We start from the raw sequence: 18,233 nt of genomic DNA, 5'->3' as shown, positions 1-18,233 counted from the left end.
AAGTGTGACGTTAAAGGACATTTTATTTACTGACAGAATAAAAACTATAACTCCAGACAGTGCAAAATGCACTATTGAACCCAATTACAAAGAACTGGTATTAATACACAATGTTTAAGCAATGCTACACTTATTTTTGGCAAAGTGCTGTATTGTTCACTCTGTATAAAACTGACCTTCTATGAACCAATCCGTATAAAAAATTTCCATAAAAACAAAAAAATTTAGACAGTGGCTCAAGAAAACAAGCTGCCATTTATGCATAGATTGATGTACAGTATATAACCTAACCAAATGTCCCTTTTGAGTTTTCAAGTTGATGAAAAAAAAGGTGTCCAGGAATACATTAAGAAGGCACATAGTACAATCTACAACACTCTTCAGTCTTCATAACTTATGCCCTGCCCTTGAAAAGCAAATGTGTTCACCATTTTATTTGAGGAAAACATAAATCCACTTTTTAAAAAATAACACACACAATTATTAATTAAAGTTCAAAACCTCTGGAGGAAACAACCAAAAGGCAAACAAAACCACTCACACACTCCAAGCCTGAACACACACCAACCTCCCCAAGTACTCTAAGTACTGGTTTGGTTTTTTTACACAAGTCCACCTAGAAAACTAAAACTTCAGGTAAATACAGAGCAAAATTGGACATTTAACAATTATACATTTTAAAAAATGTCATAAGGAAATTTTTCAACAATATACAAACATTATCCACATAAGCTGCCTTCCTCTGAACAGGAACTTCTCTTTCCACATAAAGGATACTGTTGCAAAGAAAAGTTCTCCTGATCTGTACCTTGTAGGTACCCCTTTCCTCCACTTAAACCTCTTTAATTGGTGTCATATTTCAAGTGAAATTGCTACATGGCAAGACTGACACCATTTTATTATGTAAGTTTTCTAAATAAAGCATTTTATATAAAATTTTAAGCTTTAAAATAAGTACATAGGGATGTCATTAATAATACATCAGCATGGCTGATAGCTGTGAAACTATCCATGATAGGAACCCATCTTTAAAAGAGTCTAACTAGTATTTATGGGCCTTATAAAATAAAAGATAATTTCAAGGTAACATAACAAACATACTAGTATCTCCTAGTACAAGGAGCAGTCTCTTAACTGATTTGAAAACAGAAACAAATACTTGGAAACTTTTCTCACTAATCTATTTAAATGCAGATATCTGTCTTCTAGTTGGGTTCCTTCATTTTTTGCTTCCAACTCAAAGAAAATAAGAATAATGAAGATGTCCTTCCTTGCTCTTTTTTCTTAAGAATATAAAAAAGATAATATATTTCCTTAAGGAGGAAGAGAGAGCAAGGTAATTCAAATTTCAACAAACTAGCATTACAAAACCAGTCTACTATACAGATCTGAGAAGCAAAAACAACAGGTAATGCTGAATGGCCCTCTCAAGTTTTAAGTAAACTATCTTCTTGCTAGAATCAAAGAACTGATAGAACAGAGAAGGTATGTAAACAGGAACAGTCTGTATGGGAATTGGAAAAATATACAGGAAATTAATGTGTTTGTGCGTGTGTGTGTGTGTGTGTGTGTGTGTGTGTGTGAGAGAGAGAGAGAGAGAGAGAGAGACAGAGAGAGAGAGAGAGAGAGAGAGAGAGAGATATCTCCCTGTAACAGGAAGTCTAAATCATTTTGCATTTTCTGCAAAAAACTTCCCACCCACCCAGCCATATAAATGCATTGCTACAGAAGATAAATAACAGATAGCTAATCTTCAACTTATAGTGCAGAACATAATTTGATTAGCTGAGGAAGAAAAATAAACATAGGGTACACATTATAAAATATTTTACTAATGAAAATATAAACTTTGAGGAATGTGGTGCATTATAAAAAGTCGGAAATCTATTCATGAAGCACTGCCTGTGTGCACCACACATTCCAGACTTTTTCCAAGTAACATTCTATGGTATCAGTTTAGAAACAGTCAGAGCTCCCAAATTCAGAGGAATCTTATTTCTCACTGCCTGAACTTTTAAGTAATATGCACAAATATGCATTGTAAACCACTAATAATCACAATAGCAAAAATAGCAATCAATTCACAAAATGCTTTTTGGCCATGTTTTAAAGAATATGTAATAAGTCAACATCATTCTTTTGTTGGCCTTATGTCTTACACATGGTCAATACCTCTTAAACATCTCATGACCAAGAATTTCAGCTGAATTATATAACCATTTTATTCAATTCTTACATGTACCAATTTTAGACAGAAATCTTAGATACTGACACAAAACCACAGTCTTTCATCACAGGTGGTATGGTAATCCTAATTCTGAAAAAAAAAAAAAAAAAAAGTCCCAGTGACTGAATTTTTTTGTTTTCCAGGTACAAAGCATAAAAAAACAAGGCCCAGATAAGGCAAACAAAAAGTCAATAACTGTTAGAGACATAAATGTATTTAAGGTATCAAGAAGTCTGAAATAAAAAGTAGTTTTAAAAAAAGATTATTGCAGTTTTATATACAAATCTGTTCATGCCGCCTAACAAATTCTCATGACTGAACTTCTGTGGCTTGTGGGGTACTAACGACTCTCATGCACTGTATGAAAGTGGCCCCATGAAGGCAGAAGTTTAGGTCCAAAAGACACCTCTCTGGTTTGTTTTCGAGTCACCAGAGTAGAACAGACGCGGTGTAACACACACACTTTCATGAAAACTCTCCCAACTCTGATAAACACAAATATTAACAAATAACTTCTCAGTTTGACAAAACTTTACAGACTTGGCCCCTAATTAGAAAACAAATAAATAAAAGGGGAAATCCTTAGAAAAGGGGAATAAAGAAAGAAGGGGGATCTAGACTCTTGTTCTAAAGAGACGTCTGGCACTTCATCACAGCCAGTGGAAGAACAATCTAAACCACCAACTAACTACATGTTTGACCTTTTCCAACTCAAATGCCCCAGTCGTGTCAGAAAAGAGCACAGCTCTTCCCTGGAAGTCTCCCAGGGTTCCCTGCATCAAGCTGCTGCAGGGTTAACGAAAATATAATACTTCACAGGACTTTATGCTGCTTTTTCCTTGAAAACATTTCATAGACATGTGCTCATCTACTAGGGTTGCAGAGGAGATGGACAAATAGGCTGATCGTGCAGGCAGTGCTACTGTTTTGTGAGTAGCATGAGCTTTCAACCGTGAATGCATTTAAGTTAATTTCAGAGGAAGCTAGCAAGGGTGTGGACAGTTCCGAAGAAGCCATCACCAGAGTGAAAAAATGAAGCAACTGGCTAGAGGTACGGAAATAGATTTTTCTGTGTCGAGTTAACTGGCCTTCGTGTGAGTTGAACCCTGCACCCTGGCCTCATTAGCACCAACACTGTGAAGAACAATGGTGGCAGAAGAACTGCGACAGCCCGCCATCACTAGATTCAGTAGAAAGGCCCTTGGAAGTTCACACGAGGTTCAGTTGTGGACAGCCCCATTTCCCATCAGTATGCGATCCTCACAACGACCCTGTGAGGGAGGTAAATGTTACTACTCTCCTGTTGTGGAGGAAACAGAGGCCAAAGTGGTTCAAGATTTTGCCTGAAGTTAAAACAAAAAATGAAAGCTCAAGGAAGCCACCTGTCACTCTTCTCACAGGCACGATGAAGACATCACCAGAATCCCTCTTCACCCTTGCTTGCCCCTTGGCAAGACCAGCTCCATGTCAGAGGGTTTTCACTGTGTCTAGAAATAAGAAGTCCATCGCTTTTCTTGTGGGCAGATAGAAATATGAAAAGTCACTCAAGTGTCTGGACAAGTACATCTGAATTTATAGCTGCTATGAGGAGGAGTGAGCAGAGATGGCAGGAAAGAATCCAAACAACTTAAATATGGACTAATGGGTTACTTATAGACATGGGTTTTTTCAACTATAATTTCACAGGTCTAATTTCTTCCCTCTGCACATGAGACAGTGCTTTTGTCCATGACACCTGATCTGTACCACATCCATAGTCCCATCGGAATTGCTGAATGACTGTTCACTAAAGCTTAATGTACCTGAATTCCACAATGAACTGCATGACTAATCTGGAAAAAAATAATCACATACAGAAAATATCAAGTTTTCTTTCAAAAGAAAGTCCAGCCATAATTCCATTATATCCAATGGCAACTATCACCTGTTAATGCTCATGTTAGTGTGTAAAAATGTATTCATATTATACAGAAAAGATTATCAAGTACTGGTCAATAAAGTGTATGGCTGACCCTGAGAATAAATTTTTGCTTACTCAAAAGATTAAGTAATACAAAATAAAATGAAAATTGTAAGATGCCTATTCTTGCACTTGGGGGAAGAAATGTCTTTAAATTGCTGACTAACCTGTGTACACCTTAATAAATTTAAAGACATCCCCAAACACCAAACACTGTAATTGTATTGATATGTTTCCAAAAATATCCTGAAAAATTTTACAAAAAAGTACATGTTAGGAGCAAGGCATTATGTGAAACACAGCATAGAAATCTGGTTTTTAAGATAGTGTCTAAATACACTGATAAACTATGTGATTGGTCATCAATTGGCTATAAAGAGACAGCATTTTCATTGTACATATACGTACATTCCCACACAGGTGCACAAACCAAGAGAAACCAACCAGCAAAACTTGAAATTCTTAGTAATTGTACTGACGCGGGCAGGGCTGATGAACCACCCAGCCACTGTGCCTGACTTGCCGGGAGTGGCAATCCCTGGTAAGATTTTGGCGACGAAGACTATTTCTGTTCAGAGACTGCCTTTCACCATGTTCTTTTATCCACTGGGAAGGGCGAAAGCTCTTGGGTTGTTCCAGAAAAGTTGTATGAGCAGCAAGAGCTGCAACATAGCAGTGGATGTGTTGCCCCACTTCATTTTGGGCTTCCACTCTGAAACAGAAAAGTAGGATGCATTGAAGAGCAAAGTATGTGATTAAGGAAACGCAAAAAGACATTTCACAATTCAGTTGGACACATTGATTTGTGGTTGGATGAGTTTATATTTTGTTACCATACTGACTGATAGTGGTGGAAAGGAGAAGCCAAAAAAAAAATTTTTTTTTTTTTTTTTGGCAGTGGGGTACCAGGGATTGAACTCAGGGATACTAGACCACTGACCACATCCTCAGCCCTATTTTGTACTTTTAATTTAGCGACAAGGTCTCACTGAGTTGCTGAGCACCTTGCTTTTGCTGAGGCTGGTTTTGAACTCGCAATCCTCCTGTCTCAGCCTCTGGAGCCACTAGGATTATAGGCGTGCACTACCCTGCCTGGCAGAAACCAACTTTTTAATAGTTGGTTCACAGATGAAGCAGACTGTACTCTAAAAATATGCTTTATACTTTGAATGAATTAAAGCAAGTTTTTCTAGTCAGGGAACTAGGGCAGTCACTTTATCTTAAAAAGAAAAAAAAAGATTTTTTTTTTTTTTTTGTCCTGGGAATTGAACCCAGGGACTCTTTACCACTGAGCTACATTCCCAAATCTTTTTATTTTTGATTTTGAGACAGAGTCTCACTAAGTTGCCAAGGCTGGCTGTAATCCTCCTGCCTCAGCTTCCTGAGATGCTGGGATTAATAGGTGTGTGCCACTATGCCTAGCAGGAAAATATTTTAATTCTCAAATTTTACTTATCAGAATGAACCATGCCAAGAGCACATTCACAGATGCTTTCTGCCTACAAATAAAATGTTCTAGGAAGTATATTTTAAGCCCATATTTCATGGAAGTATATGCATAAGGAAATTCTACTGACAACATTTTTCTAGCCAGAAGCAATGGCTTATTATAGAAGACAACTCCAAATTTTATTTATATATGATAAGGCATATTCTGGAATGGCATTTACTGTTGAGGTTTCCAGACCCTTGAGGAACACATCACCTTAAAACATAGCCATACACCACTACGGTTATCGTGTCTTCTATATTAAAAGTTAACCAAGTAGGATTGGTCTAGACTATATTAATATATATCATAAGAGTTTAAGTTTCTATTTTTTGTAGTGCTGGGGAATCAAACCCAAGGCCTTGCACATGCTGCCCAAGTGCCCTCCACTGAGCTAAACATCTAGCCCAAGTTTCAAAATTGTTAAGGGTTATTTTACACAGGAAGGGCAGTTGAATTTTTTGCCTAAAATCACTTGAGGAAAATACTTTTAACACACAAACACATGTATTTAAATTTGAATTAAATCAGGTTTCATTAAGAAACTGATAGAGGGTTGGGAGTATAGCTCAGTGGTGGAACACTGGCCCAGCTTGTCCAAGGCACTGGATTCATCTCTAGCACCACTCACAAAACAGAACTAATAGGAGTCGAAATAAAGAAAGTGGTTTATAAAAGGTGGGCATTTGGGTACCTAGCCTCCCTATGCAAACTGGTAACAGAGATCACACAGTCTCAAAGTTGAGTATACTTACTCTGTGCCCGTGAGTCTTATAAGCAGCTTTTCCTGGCCCTACAAATGTTAAATGGTGAACTATTAAATCACTAGTAAGATTTAAAATGCTATTTTAATTTTATTGTTAGGACGTGGTCAACTTTTCTTTATTAAAACTAATTTACTATAGGTCATTAAAGGCACATATATTAAAATTATGAGAGCTCATAAACTTTCACAAACAATATTCATAAAGGCTAAAATGCACATGCCAAAGCTCATTATAATTATAAAGCACCTTATTTTTATGTGCTTTATGGTAATATCCCTGAGGACAGAAGCATGGTAGCAATTTAACTTTTGAAAGATATATGGTTTATTGCCTTCCTAAAAAACAGATTTTTGTTGTTGTCGTTATTGTTGTCTTGTGGTGCTAAGGATAGAACCCAGGGCTTCATGCATGGGAGGCAAATGCCCTACCACTGAGTTCTATCTTCAGTCCCTAGAAAACACTGATGTTTACTACATAGCTAGCCTCCTGATTTTTCAAACACCTGATTCTATCTGGATATAGTGGGCCTTAGAATTTCAAATCCAAAAATATGAATGTTAAAAAAATTTAGCTGCTATCATTAAACTATAATAATCTTCAGGATTTTCCTATGTGCAAAAAAAATTCACATAAAGTTTAGTGCATTCTTTTGATAATTTATAGAAAAGTACCTATTTAACTATTCTATATAACATGTGAATGCAAAAACAAACAAGATAGAAAAACAACATTCTCACTGCATCAAAACTACAAATGCATAACAACCAAATGCAGTACATGGTCCTGGATTAGATGCTGGTTTTGGACAAACTTGAAATAAGAAAATGTCAGAATAATTTGGCTAGCAGTATAAAAATTTGTTGAAGCAAAATGGGTACCACTGTCTAAATAAACAGGTTTCAAATAGTATATACAGCATGGTCCATTTGGGGTAAAAGCATGTGTGTGGTTATGTAGGTATGGGTACACACAGGAAAAACAATCTTGAAGGATCTGCCCTAGGGTATGTATATACCTTTGGGTCATGAGAATGTCATTTCAATTTTTTAAATGTTTGCATATTTGCATTTCCTGGGCTTCTGTAATACTGAGTTATTTTACAAAGCTGCATACTACAGACATATACATGTACTTTTAAAAATGAAAAGTAAATATACAAATGCCAATAAGTTTAAAGTTAATTATTAATCATGCTGAATTCTTGAGTGAAATTCCTCAGAGGTGAGACCAGAATCAAAAGGGAAGAATATTTAAGAACTGAAGAAATTTTTAAAAACGACAAAGCAACTAAATCAAATATCACCTCCAAAAAGTTATAGTTTGAATTTTTGTTGGAATGCCTGAAGCACCTCTTGATAAAATTATGGGGCTGAATAAGTGCCAGTTAGATAAACATCTCTCACCAAAGATCTTATCCAGTCTACAACCTGTATCACTTAACTATATAAACACATTGTTTTTCATTTTGGTATAAGCAAAATGAAATATGTTTAACCTCAAAAAAGATCATTACAATATTGAGACTTGAGAGGGCAGCAAACTCTGGTAAGGTTAAAGAGCTTCCTGGGCCTTGTTTATATTGGCAAACAGGAAACAGAATATACACACAATGGTCTTGTTAGTGGAGCCAGGACCTGGACAATGTAGAAGAGGCCCTTTAGATAACAGTGAATTGCTCTAAAGTATCCAAATTCACCTGGACCTTTGACTTATAAGTTGGTGCCAATATCCCCCAAATGCTTCAATGTCACAGGGAACATTTTATTGAAATGCATAATGGATTAGCTGGACTGGGCTAATTAACATGGTAATGGGGCTTTATTTTAGTGGGTGGGGGCAATCTCAAATATATTCCTTTTATGTTCTCTGATAAAAGCCACATAATATCTGGAAGTCTGTTTTGAAACATCATAATCTTTACTCACTGGGTACCTGCCAGAATTTACCAGGCCCTCTCTCTCCCCATCTGCCATTTAGACAGAACACTCAGACCACTTGGACCCCCCGTAAAACAAAACATCATTTTGGTGTGAAATCTTTCCTCTGTAAGGCAGAAGATAATTCTCTGAACAAATATTTTGGTAAAGCAGCTTTTGTACTTTATGTTTAAGATTTCTTAGGTTTTCATTGTTAAGCACCATTTAATGTGGCCTAGCTAGGAATATGTAGAAAAAAGTAAAAGACATAAGACATACTATACTGTTAAGTGTGTTAATACAGACTGTTTTGGCTGAATTTGATACTCTAGATGATCTAGTGTATAATGTGCCAGAATTATATTCTAAAATACTTGGCAGAAATGCCAGTCTTTTATTTTCCTTCAGTAGCAGAATTTTATCATACAATTTTATAAATGAGAGCTCTCTGTTATATAACCATGCTACTACGTTTCAAAAAATCTTAAATGAACAAATTTTTATACCACTGACCACCTGTGCACATGCCTTCCTAAATCTCTAAACGAATCACTTTTGCATCTCCTAAAAATTTATCTTTGAATTGTAGCAGAAATAAAGAGAACAAGTGCTCAGCAGACTATCTGCAGAGAATAAATTATTTGCAACATACCTGGGACTACTTGGGTTATGAAATTCATCAGTCCCACAGCTGGCCTCACTGAGTCCAGGGCAGGAGTTATGCAAAGCATAGACAGACATGCTGGGGTGTTCGATGAGAAGGTTTTCCATAGGACTCGTTTCCACCTTGATAGTGGTTAATCCACCTGCAGTAAAACATGGGGGAGGGGTGATAAACCAGCTCTCCTCCATTGGACAGGACTCAAACTGGAGGAAACAGGAATCAGTTGTATCAGCCAAGCACTCCAGAGATGCAGGTAAACAGGAAAAGACTGAAGGGTGTTCTGTAGGTGACTCTTCACTGATGTCTTCTTCTTCCTCTTCCTCTGCTGAGAAACCAGTGCAAGTGTCTAGATAGCAGTCCACATTGCAGTTCACATCCACGGGAGGATGATTATCACAATGATCAGTCACAGTGGAGCCACCCATCAAATTCACAGCACAGAAAAGGAAAGACAATACTGTTAGCTGATGCTCACATTCCTCCCTTTATTTAGTTCAGAAACAAAACCATTTATATTTATTCATAATTATTATAAAATAATTTTCCAGTACTGTGTATATGTTGGGGAATGGGGGAATATTATATTGGCTTTGCAGGAATGGTTTTAGGGCTGTTTCTATTCCACTAAATAAACATGTAATGAGCCATTAAGGTTCCTGCTTGTCTAATATGAGGTTTTTCTATTAAAGGGCCTCTGATTGGATCAGGCTGTACAAGTGACAAAACTGGAAAGTGTGACATCAATCAATTTTACTGACTGATCATCTGGGCCAAAATGTTTGCCAAGTTTTGTTTCTTTAGACAAATGTTTGTTTACTCACTTTTTTTTTTTTTTTTTGGTGCTGGGAATTGAAGCCAGGGGCTTGTGCATGTGAGGCAAGCACTCTACCAACTGAGCTAATTTCATAACCCAAATAGTCCCAGCTAAACCCAGCCCTGTTTACTCACTTTTAAAGCTTAAAAATCATCAGTTACTGGTTTACTTAGGCAAAAAATGACATGTGAGACTTTCTACTTTTATTGTGAAGATTTACCCTTGAGTATACCTTACCAATGAAATCAACAAGAATCCATTCATCATCTTCTTTCTCGCTAAATTCTGGTTCATGGTTGGAAGAAGTATTAACTTCACCCACAAACATTTTATTCAGCCTCTGGAACATTATTAAGGCAAGATTGAGACTTTGGCTGGGTGTCTTTATAGCTGAGATTTCAAAATCCTATCTTCAGTTAGCCCAACAGCGCAGACAGGTGATTAAAGTGCACAGGGTGCTTATTCAACTTAGGTGAGAAGCAATAAGAATCATCATCCCTAAAACAAAACAGAAGGAGGAGGTTATTTCAAATCAGCATATATTTCTATGTGGACATTTTACAAGTGCACACATACCCTAAGATGAAAGCACACACTTTAGCCTACATTCTACAGCTATTCTCTTCCTGCAGGAGCCAAACCTGAGACATGCAACATTTCTTATTTATAAAAAATCATGAATTGAGTATCCAAATGCAACCTTCACATTATCTTAAAATAAAAAGGAAGGAGTTGTTTTTGACACACTTGTGCTTTTTTAAGGGATGACTTTGAAAAATATATTTCAAACTACAGGGCTTAGGGTATAGCACAGTAGTAGAGCTCTTGTTAAGCATGTATGAAGCCCTGGACTAAATCACCAGCACTGTCAAAACACACACACACACACACACACCATTTTTATCTCAGACAGTAGTACCTCTCTGGTATAAGCAAAACTACATATGAAGGATCTTGTTATATAAGGCTCCAATGCCCAGAAGTCTTCCAGTGAACATAGAAACTGTGCCATGTGACCACAATTATACCTGGCCCCAGTCTTCCCCTGGCTCTGTTTCCCTTCCATCCTGTACTTCTTGTCTATGACTACATTTAAAATCTACAAGCACTGCACACTCTGGCCTCTAAGACAATTCCTATATCTGGCTTGGAGAGATCTACACTGGAGAAAACTGAGCTGGGCAGCAAGTGGAGCTGGAGACACCATTCCCTGTGGAGCAGCTCAGCAGGGGGTTCAAACCCTGGCTCTCTGCTTACTCACTATGAGATATAGAAGCTATGTGACTTCAGTTGTTAAGAGTTCCTACCTCAGGGAGTTCTAAAGGAGGAAATCCAGTTTGCTTGATCTTATCAGAGATGCAGATTTATTTACCCATTTTTACCTGGTTACTAGATAGTATATCAAACTGCTCACATATCAAAATGAATTTCAATTTCCCCCCCACACACTTATTCATCAACACTGCTCTTTGTCTCTTCTCAGTAAGCAGCAGTTGCCCCGGCAGTCGTTGAGGCAGAGAGCCAAACAGTTCCTTCATTCCTTTTGCTGGCTCCTGCCCACTCAGCTCTCATCCAAACTACCAGCAAGCTGTGTGAACTCTGGGCTGCACAGGTAGCTCAAATCTACCTACTGTCTTTCATCACTCTCACCCTAGTTGAAGACAACTTCCCCAGGACTTTGCCAAGACCATCTTATAAAAAGTCACCCTGATCTTACTTTTGTTAACTGGGTTAATGCAGGCAATATGCTTAGCACATATGTACTTGGCACAAACTTCTCTGTCTAGGTCAACTATTCTACAGATATTTACTGGGCACCTATTAGGTATAAGGCATATACTGAGCACAGGGGAGATGGCAGTGAACAAGGCCCTCCCACAGCAGGTGACACAACCTGGTGGGATGAAGCCATGCAGGAAGAATACTGGACAGTCCTCGACCTTCCTGGGTGTACCCCTGCAGTAAGGCTTTAACCTTGAGGAGTAGACAAGACTAGGCAGGGAGGGGAAAACAATAAGGAACACTATGGAAGCCTGTAGATGAGCGAGAATGTGGCTCAAAATCCAGATGGAAGGTGATAAGAGCAGACTGCAGGCTAAGCAGGAACCAGAACCTGCAAGGCTTTGGAAGGCAGAAGTTAAGGGCAGAGTGGGGAGACAGACTGGGTTTCTGATTTGGCCTATTAAGAGATGGTGGCACATTTAGGGGAAATAGTATTGCAGAAAGAACAGGTTGGGCATTGTGGACATGCTGCATTTGGGGAGTCTGCATGATAATGCATCTGGAGATGTCTAGTAGGCAGCTGAATATGAGACACTGGAGTTCAGGAGTATGGCATTAGCTGGAGAAGCAGAGCTGGGACTTTTCAACACAAAGGGGGATAGAAACCATAAGAATGGATGAGATTACCCAAGGATGGTGAAAAGAACCTGACTACTCAGTTCTTATGGCAAGAATCAGCTTTGAATAACTTCAGACTCTTGACCTTTTACATTCAGAATAATCATCTTCAGCTATGAAAGTAGTTGAGAGATGTAGCTGATGAGAATTTTGCTGGGTTTAACTTGTGTACAAACAAGACTGTTCCAATTGTTTGGCACAAGGGTAAAACATTTTAAGTAAATGACATTAGGATACTTTGTGGTCACAATTCATCATCCTCAGCCATTAATTAAAAGTGGGTAAACAGGAAGTATTACTTGCATAACCAGTCTTCCTGAAACCTCTGGAAAGCAACATAGCCAAATCATGAAAGCTGGAGCTCTAGCATGAGAACTTAAATTTGGCTGTATGGTCCATGTAAGACATTAAAAGTGGGCTCAGCAGACTGAGGTTGTAGATCAGTGGTGGAGCACTTGCCTAGCACATGTGAGGCTCAACACAAAAATAAAATAAAAATATTGTATCCATCTACAAAAAATTTTTTTAAATGGGCTGTGTAATTTGCATGACCTACTGCAGTATGACAGTTATGTCCCCAAAGATGAACCATTCCAAGTTCTGATATAAATGAATATTTTTGAGCATGAAGCTAGGAAGAAAAAAGTTTTCTAATAATTCTGGAGAGCACAGTATTGGATTCTGAGTCCATATCAGCTAAGTAGCTGGAGCTGCTGGGTGAGGAGGGGTGCACCCCACAGAGACCCTTGCTAGAACTGAATGAGTGCCTTGTCCCCCACTTGTGATGTGATTCCTGAAGGCAAGGTACTGGGGCCCAGGCCAGACTGGTGGCAACTATAGGGCAGAAAATGGAAAACATTGCTGGGGCAGCTGCTGAGTTCCTAAGTACAAAATGTCCCTCTAACTACACCTCCAAACCCATGGAGTGGAAACTGGCTTGTGCCTGGAACACGTGCAGCTCTGCCAGAGGAAAGGGAAAGGCTCTGCCAAAAGAACTGAGAAGCAGCACAGGCCAGTGCTTTTTTTAATGCCTCCAGGTGTCCCACGTCTCTTCAAGGACAACCAACCTTAGGTGGGCAGAATGCTGAAGCCTAGTCAAGTGAGGGAGGGAAGAGCTCATCCTTCATCTCCCCTGAGTCACTACTGGGTGTTTGTTTGGAAGGACACAAAATGGAGTCCTGGGGGAAGAGGAGGAACACTGGCCTGGGTACCAGCAGAAGCTCTGGCTCTAACACAGGTAGTTGGAATTATACAATTCAGCCCTCCTGAGGCTTAGCATCACTGTTGGAAAAATAGGCAGTCAGCACCTGATTGTCTAAAGGAGATCCCCACAGACTTCTGGCTCAGTGAAGAAGTGAGACTGGTCTAACTATGCAAAGTAAAGTTCCTTCAGTCTTGCTTTCTGTGGGTGTCACAAGGGACAAGGAGCTTCTGGAGAGACCCTCATACACTGAAACTGTCCAGTGCAGAAGCCACCAGGCACAGAAGGTGAACAAATACATGAAATGTGACTAGTGCAGTTGAGGTGCTTAATTTTTCATTTAAATCCACTTAAATTAAAAACTTGATAATGGAGTCAAATTTTGGAAAATTTTCAAGTGTGTCTAGAACAATTAGGGTGTGTGAATCTGCTTTTTCAACTGTAATCTTCAGATACCTTAATACAGACCAAGTATTTCCTATGAAATTCAATTGCATCTGAATTGATATGTTGTGTATAAAGTATACATTGCAGTGCATTTGAAAGACTTAGAACCAAACAAAGTAAAACAGCTCCTTGATGATTTTTACCTCAATTACCTGTCAAAATAATAAATGTTGGGCACATTAGGTTAAATATTGATAAAATTCATTTCTTTTGCCTCTTTCAACATGGCTACTAGAAAGTTTAAAACACACGTGGCTCATGTTGTAATTTCTGTTGAACAGTGAGTGCTGTTTCAGGAAAATCTCCTTAAAATCTTAAGGGACTCTCCTCCCACGGATGACCCAGAGACTGTCCCTGCATAGTCACTGCTCCTCTTGACCTTGGCTCCCACACAGGGGTGGAGACTCTCAGTGAGGGCTGGTCCTACTTGGAGCTAAAAAGCAAAGCAGGGCTTTAGACTTTTCTTTACCCCACAAAGCCACTGACTCTTTGATATTTACAACTCTAGGATAATGATAAAACTAAAATGAAAGCTCCAGAATACCATGAGTCCTAGAAGACACATTTACAACTTTGGAATTTAGCAAAGAGGTAGGTGAAAAGAAGGCTGGGTGGGGCAACACTGCTTTTCTTTGAGACACCTGCAACCTCTAAGCTAGAGGCAGCCTCAGCCCAGCAGGACCTCAGGGGAGAAAAAGTATCCTGACAGAAGCATTTGGTGAAGGCTGCTCTGTCAGGGTCCTGTCTGGCTCAAAATACCTCCACCCCTCCCTTTAAAAAACAAATCATATTTTTTATTATAAAATAAGCAAAGCCATATTAGAAAGTTGAGAAAGCAAATAAGTTATTATTCCATTATCTTGTTGCAATTGTTGTTAGCATGTTGGTATATTCTAATTTTTTTCTTCTACAAGGTTTCTCTTTATCATAGTTGTAGCCTAGTGAATGCACAATTTTGTATCTTGCTTTGTTACTGAACATTTTATCATCGATGTTCTTCATATTATCACATGAATAGGAAAGCTCTATGGGTAGCTGAGTTTAATACTTATGGATAACAGCATTCTATTTGAGAACTTAGAATGCAGTTGCTTGTTTGCAAGGTCTTGTAAGTATAACTTATCTTCTCATTTTTGGGGAGGGGTACCGGGGATTGGACTCAGGGGTACTAGTCACATCCCCAGCCCTATTTTTATATTTTTTTTAAAAATATTTATTTTTTAGTTTAGTTGGACACAATACCTTTATTTTATCTATTAATTTATATATGGTGCTGAAGATCAAATCCAGGGCCTCACACATACTAGGCGAGTGCTCTACCACTGAGCCACAACCCCAGATCCCTATTTTATATTTTATTTAGAGACAGGGTCTCACCGAGTTGCTTAGTGCCTCACTCTTTGCCAAGGCTGGCTTCAAACTTGTAATCCTTATACCTCAGCCTCCAGAGTTGCTGGGACTATATATAGGGATGTGCCACTGCTCCTGGTTTATCTTCTCATTTTTTTTTTACGTAATACACAAGAGGTAACATGTGGTACCTAAAGGTGGCCTGCTCCCTTTGAAATTTTGGCTCTGTGCTGCAACCCATGTGAATTCAGGATATTTAGTAACCTCTTGGTGCTCCAGTTTTCTCATCCTTAACATAAGGATGATAGTTATATTACCTACTTCTTAGTGCCAATGTGAGGATTAGGTGTGTAACACTTAGAATAATGCCTGGCACATAACAGGCATTTGTAACTATTAACTACAAGTTCATTCCAAGCCACTTGTGAGCATGTGAGCATCTCTGGGTCTGCTTTACCTGTAAAGTATCTATCTAATAATTAGAGCTACGATCTGTAGAATACTAATCATATGTGACAGGAACTTGAGATACTTGTTCCATTTTACTGATGAGGCAATTGAGGCTCAGAAATTAATTGCTCTGAAGCGACAGAGCCAGTCACAGGTGGAGCCAGCGTTACAGCAGAAATCCCTTTGATTTCAACCCCTTTCTTTTTCTCTGCAAATGATCTCTCAGTCTCCTCCTAACCACAACTCTATGAATTTCACAGAAGAGCACTTTTCAGTTGATTTTAGCTGCCAGTAGGCGGCACCAAAAAAGCAACATTTTAAAACTTAAAAAACAAAACAAAAAACAACCATAACTTTGATGAGTGCAGCTGTGGCTCCTTTACAGTTTCAAAATATCAGGTGGCTAAACACACCTTCATTGAAAAACAGCCTCAAAAGTATTCTACCACTAGTTTCAAAAAATAAAGATGCTGATTAAATTAAAAAAAAAAAAAAGTCTTGAACTGCCAAAAAAAAAAAAAAAAAGCAAAAAAACAAGAAAGTGGCCTTTGCTTGTTCCAAGTCTACTCAGTCTGTTCACCCAGTTTACATTGGAGGCTATCTCCCTATGGATCCTGCTGTCTTTCCTCAAAGCTGAGCAGTGGGCAAAGGCATCAGTGGGATGTAATTCATAGCCTGCTAACCTTGAATTTTGAAAGCAGAGCCATGCCTAAAAGAAATACACAAGGGGACAGAAAAGAACAAAAGGTAGCCTGAGAAAACAAAAGAGACCTTGGTCACAGAAATTATGTCCTGATTTCAGGCAAGGGCCTTTGAAAATTATGCTGCCGGTTCAGAATTACAATGGTTGCAACCTAAAATCAAAAGCTTCCCAGTACTTTTTCCACCTACAAATGAAAAACATAATTCAATTGCGAAGCAAGTGATTTCAGGATCTTGGGGGCGGTCTTTATGACCTCTGTTTAATGACAGAGAGTCACACCCTCCCCCCTTTTTTTCTCAAAACTACTTTGCATTTAGAAAAGACTCTTTTAGCTAGGGATGCCCAAGTCCTTAGGAGCTACAGATGGAAAGGGGCTCCTCCTTAATCTACTCCAAACTGGAATTAACATACTGAGCAGATGTGCTCAGAAAATACAAATCAAAACCTAGAATGCCCACGTCAAATTCATCTGCAACTTTGAAAGAGTAAATATCATTTTCTTTTAATGGGCTGCCTGGCCCTTAAATTACTTAATTTCTTTGTGCCTTGGGTCTCCTTTCTATAAATAAGCAGGCCCGCTACGTAGGCTTATTGTGAAGACCTTCTGGGATTATGTATTTAAGCCCTCGGCTTAGTATATGGCACATTCTAAGCACCAGTGATCAAAATGATTAGGATTTAAATGACGGGTAAGAGAAGTCCTCCTTCCACGGGTGCAACCTCAAACCGTGAAGTGCAAGATCGGGTGGGGTCCTGGAAGAAGCCACCGACAGTCGGACACTCAGGCGGGGGCGGGTCCCGAGTAACGGAGCAACTTTCCCGGTGCTGAGCTACGGTGCGCGACCCTTTGCTGGAGGGCAGGCCGAGGGGACCGGGAGCCTAGGGAGGGGAGGGGGCCGCTGTGTCGGAGCGACGCGTCCGGGGCAGCGGCCGCTCCTCTGGAGCCCCGACGCCGAGTCCCGAGTCCCGAGTCCCGAGCGGGCAACTCCATCCAAGGGCCGAGCGCCGAGCGCCGGAGGGCAAAGGCAGCAGAGGGATGGAGGAAAAGCACTGGAAGAGGGTGAGGAGGAGGAGAAAGAGGGGGAGGTCCTGCCGCGGCCAGAAAAACAGGCCACACTCGGGGGAGGAGGCAGAAACCGAACACCCAACCGCCGCCCAGCGCCGGGGCTCGGTCCGGCTCGTGTCCGCACGCCGGGCCGCGGGGGCCGGCTGAGCGCCAGCCAGGGCTGGGCGGCGGCGCGGCGGCGGCGGCGGCGAGCGGGGGAGCGAGAGCCGGCGCCCCCCGAGTGCAGGGCGCGCGGCCAGACCCGCGGGGCTCCGGACTCCGGACCCCGCCGCGGCCCGGGACTCCGGCCCCGCCCGCACTTACGTGGGCCGGAGCTGCAGCGGGGACGCGGCACCGAAGCACCGCGAGCTCGGGGCGGGCGCGCGGCGGAGGCTGCTGAGGTAGCTGCGGCGGAGCCGGGCTGCGCCTCTTTCGGGTCCGGGACCGCGGGCGCGGGGCCGGCTCCAGCCCTCCCGCTGCTGCTCTGGCCGCCGCCGGCCCGTCCAGGTCCTTTTGTTGTTGTGCAGCCCTCGGAACAGCTGATCGGCCGCTCCGCCCGCCGTCGGGCCCCGCCGCCCCGCCCCGGGGCCGCACCAGGCTCGGCCCCACCAATCGGCGGCGCGGGAGCCCCGGGGCCGCCCTGCGAGAGGTTGTCACCAACGCACGTGACCTGGCGCCGAGCCGGCAACGCTCTCGACTCAGAAACAAGCCCGGGCAACAAAGCCCGGAGTCTAGCGTGCAGACCTGGGCGAGTGGGAGGGCGAAGAGGGGCGCAGGGCTGGGGCCCCCCACACTGGAGC

At 40.8% G+C, this 18,233-nt stretch overlaps 1 protein-coding gene across 2 annotated transcripts; it reads right to left on the bottom strand.

Moving 5' to 3' along the window:
• Positions 1 to 5: 5 nt before the first annotated feature.
• On the bottom strand, positions 6 to 17,974 carry Tp53inp1 (tumor protein p53 inducible nuclear protein 1). Of its 2 annotated transcripts, XM_078016894.1 has the most exons (5): positions 17,758 to 17,974; positions 10,075 to 10,335; positions 9,012 to 9,369; positions 6,432 to 6,469; positions 4,735 to 4,899 (listed from the first exon to the last, which is right to left on the bottom strand). In XM_078016894.1, the coding sequence occupies exons 2-4, from the start codon at positions 10,184 to 10,186 to the stop codon at positions 6,448 to 6,450; spliced, it is 492 nt and encodes a 163-aa protein (XP_077873020.1). In that variant the 5' UTR covers positions 10,187 to 10,335; positions 17,758 to 17,974; the 3' UTR covers positions 4,735 to 4,899; positions 6,432 to 6,447. The 2 variants fall into 2 exon arrangements, with proteins under 2 accessions (XP_077873019.1, XP_077873020.1); XM_078016893.1 differs by lacking the exon at positions 6,432 to 6,469 and having other exon boundaries at positions 6 to 4,899; positions 17,758 to 17,973.
• Between the last annotated feature and the right edge of the window lie 259 nt (positions 17,975 to 18,233).

Source organism: Ictidomys tridecemlineatus, chromosome 7, assembly GCF_052094955.1.
Source record: "Ictidomys tridecemlineatus isolate mIctTri1 chromosome 7, mIctTri1.hap1, whole genome shotgun sequence".
Lineage (NCBI taxonomy): Eukaryota > Metazoa > Chordata > Mammalia > Rodentia > Sciuridae > Ictidomys > Ictidomys tridecemlineatus.
Note: the sequence above shows the minus strand (reverse complement) of the source record. Positions and strands in the feature narration are given on the sequence as shown.